The following is a 3,632-nucleotide window of genomic DNA, read 5'->3' as shown; positions in this document are numbered from 1 at the left end:
TAATTTCTGTTTTAAATTTACTTTTAATTGGAGGATAGTTACTTTACAATGTTGTATTAGTTTCTGCTATTACGGCAATATGAATCAGCTATAAGTGTGTGTGTGTGTATATATATATTCCCCTCCCTCTTGAGCCTCCTTCCCACCCGTCTAGGTCATCACAGAACACCAAGTTGAGCTCCCTGAGCTATACAGCAGTTTCCCTTTCCTATTAGTATGTACTTTTCTCTAAGCCTTTGTTCAGGGCTGGGACATTTAAGGTATTCATCTCGGGTCTTTTGTTCCTGTGTATTTTCTTCAGAAAGGAAATGTAATATTTTAAATGACTAGAAAGAATTTTCTCTAAATTTTAATTAGTTATGTTTTCTCGATTTTTTTTAAAAACAGGAGAGTGTCGAAGAGTTAATGGACTTTTTCCAGGCTAGTAAGAGATACCATCTCAGTAAAAGATTCGGCCACAGAGAGTACCTGGTCCAGAATATCCAGTCATCAGAGACCCGTATGCAAGGCCTGCTGAGCACTGCGTCTGCCCAGCTGACCCTCCTCATCCAGAAACACGAGAGGTAAGACTCCTGAACCACCCCAGATAAGGCAGACAGACAGCCTTCCTCCAACATTCCTCGTAGAGACCATCTGCTGCTGCTGCTGCTAAGTCACTTCAGTTGTATCTGACCCTTTGCGACCGCCAGGCTCCTCTGTCCATTGGATTCTCCAGGCAAAAGTACTGGAGTGGTATGCCATGCCCTCCTCCAGGGGATCTTCCCAACCCAGGGATGAAACCCATATCTCTTAATCTGCATTGGCAGGTGGGTTCCTAACCACTAACACTTCCTGGGAAGCCCTAGAGACCATCTACTTCTGTTCATTCACTGAATGCACTGGCTACTTGACTTATTTCTTAAGCATTCTCTAGTTAGAAGAATCCTTTGCATGATAGAATTTTAAAAATATAGTCAGTAGTCGAGACGACTTTACAATGAGCCAATATGTTCCCATCATCAACTTCAGTAGGTGCCAGCTTGTGGCCAGTCTTGATGTAGCTGTTCATCCTGACCCTGAGTCGTTTTAAAGCAAACCCCTAGCATTTCACTGAGGCATCAGTGGTGGAGGCTTAGAGGAACTGTGTGGTAAGGGCAGCCTGCTTCGCCTTGAGCTCTAGCACACTGCTGGCTCTTGCATTCACCTTTGTTTTTTGTGTTTTGGTTTTTTTTTTAACTAAATTATAGTTGATGTACTGTGTTGAGTTAGTTTTAGGTGTACAGCACATGGATTCAGTTATACATATAAATCAGTGTATCTGCGTGTGTATATATATTCTTTTTCAGAATCTTTTTTATAAGTTATTACAAAATATTGAATATAGTTCCCTGTGTTATACAGTAGGTCCTTGTTGGTTCTTTATTTTATATATAGTGGTATGTATATGTTTATCCTAACTTCCTAATTTATCCCTCCTCTCCTCCGCACTTTGGTAATCATAACTTTATTTTCTATATCTGTGAGGCTTTTTCTTTTTGTAAATAAGTCCATTTGTATCTTTTTTTTTAAGATTCCACATGTAAGCACTGTCATATGATATTCGTCTTTCTCTGACTTACTTCACTTACTATGCTAATCTCTAGCTACATCCTTGTTTCTGCAAATGGCATTATCTGCATTATTTCCTTCTGTTTATGGGTGAGTGTATGTATATATGTATGTATATACTACATCTTCTTTATCCATTCATCTGTCAATGGACATTTAGGTTGCTTCCATGTCTTGACCTTTGGAATTAAGTATATACACACAGATGCTTATCTTGGATTCTGGGTACTTTTTCTCAGCAACATTGGGGTACCATGAAGCCAGGTAAATGGCGTTAATCACTGTAGGTTCTAGCCCCTTGACAACATTTTTTTCTAAGCTAGTCTTTGAGACTCAAGATTGTCAACAATTTATTCTTTGTAGGTTACAAGCTCTAAAATGAATAGGGCCATGATGATAAGGTTGATTTTCTTAGGACAACCATGGTTTTATGATTGGTTCTACTATCTAGCTAATTGTATTAGGACTTTGCAGTGCCCTTGCCCTCTTTGGGCTTCCCTGGTGGCTCAGAGGGTAAAGTATCTGCCTGCAATACAGGAGACCTGGGTTCGATCCCTGGGTCAGGAAGATCCCCTGGAAAAGGAAATGGCAACCCACTCTAGTACTCTTGCCTGGAAAATCCCATGGACAGAGAAGCCTGGTAGACAACAGTCCATGGGATCACAAAGAATTGGACACGACTGAGCGACTTCACTTTCTTTCTTTCACTTTGCCCTCTTTAATGAGGATTCTGTAAAGTGCAAATTATATGAACACTTCCCACCTAAAGATGCTAATAAATTTGTCACTGCAGTTGACTTGACATTCCTGATTCATTTTCACTCTAGTGAAAGAAGCAGCTCTTTGCCATGAGCAGAAGCACCAGACAGCTGGTTGTACTGTTGGGAGCAGTTTCCAGGGAAGTATATTACCTCTGATTTTTAAATACTATTTTAATAGGTTGGCACAGACATATTTCTGAAATGTGTATCTACTGTTCATTCAGGAAGCTTCCATGGAGAATTTACTGTGTGCCAAGCAGGGGCCTCAACCAGGGATGCAACAGACTGGGAACAGTAGTGGTAATATTGACAGCATCTGAAAAAACAGATCCAGTAAGATATGTTTGAGGAATTGGCTCACATGAGTTGGAGGCTGAAAAGTTCCAGGATCTCCATCTGTAAGCTGGAGGCACAGGAAAGCCAGTGGTGTAATTCAGCCAAAGGCCTGAGAACTGGCGGAATCCCAGTCTTAGAGAAGGAGATGAGATGAGATATCCCAGTTCAACAGCAAGGCAGGAAAAAAGGGGGGATTTCTTATTCCTCCACTTTTTATTCTATTCAGGCCCTGAGTGAACTGGGTGATGCCCACCCACAATGGGGAGAATCAATCTGCTTTATTGAGCCTACCCATTCAAATGCTAATCTCACAAGAAAACACCCTCACAGAGACACTCAAGCGTGATCTTTGATGTGGGCACCCTGGCCAGTCTATCTGATACACAGAATTAACCCTCACACTGAGCTTTCCCTGATTGACCTCTTGGACTTTGCTTGTGCCGTTCGTGTCACCAGGAGGTCCTAGTCCATCATTTCCTCCTGAAAGAGTCTATTTGTTCCACCATGGTCCTCTGGAATGTTACGTTCTCCAAAAACTCTTCCCCAATTTCTTCCCTGACAGGTGATATCCCTGTGATGTTGAGCGTCCTCTACATGCCTCTAAAAAAGATGATCTTTTCCTTCCTGCATTTTAGTAATGTCTTAGCTGCCTGTTATGATGGTGGCGATTTCTCAGATTCAAACCAAACTAATATGGAGATAAACACTCATCTCCAGCATATTCAAGCTGCAGGTGAGTTTGGACACTGCATCAACTAACTCTGCATCTTTTTCATCTAGAGCAGGCTACTTGGATGAAGATCAGATGCAAGTACTCTTGGAGCGGGCTCAAACAGAAGTTTTTTCTATAAAACAGAAGTTGGACAATGACTTGAAGCAGGAAAAGAAAAAACTCCACCAAAAACTAATAATTAAGAGAAGACGGGAGATGCTGCAAAAGGTATATAA

The 3,632-nt window shown here is 41.2% G+C and overlaps 1 protein-coding gene across 1 annotated transcript in view; it reads left to right on the top strand.

Annotated features, from left to right (window-relative positions):
• Window positions 1-3,632, top strand: part of EVC2 (Ellis van Creveld syndrome 2) — a 164,665-nt gene that overhangs the window by 98,316 nt on the left and 62,717 nt on the right. Inside the window, exons 12-13 of the mRNA XM_010847786.1 lie at window positions 388-563; window positions 3,465-3,624. Coding sequence (XP_010846088.1) covers window positions 388-563; window positions 3,465-3,624 — 336 coding nt within the window. The remainder of the gene's footprint in view (window positions 1-387; window positions 564-3,464; window positions 3,625-3,632) is intronic.

Source organism: Bison bison, unplaced genomic scaffold, assembly GCF_000754665.1.
Source record: "Bison bison bison isolate TAMUID 2011002044 unplaced genomic scaffold, Bison_UMD1.0 scf7180017864255, whole genome shotgun sequence".
Classification (NCBI taxonomy): Eukaryota; Metazoa; Chordata; class Mammalia; order Artiodactyla; family Bovidae; genus Bison; species Bison bison.
Note: the sequence above shows the minus strand (reverse complement) of the source record. Positions and strands in the feature narration are given on the sequence as shown.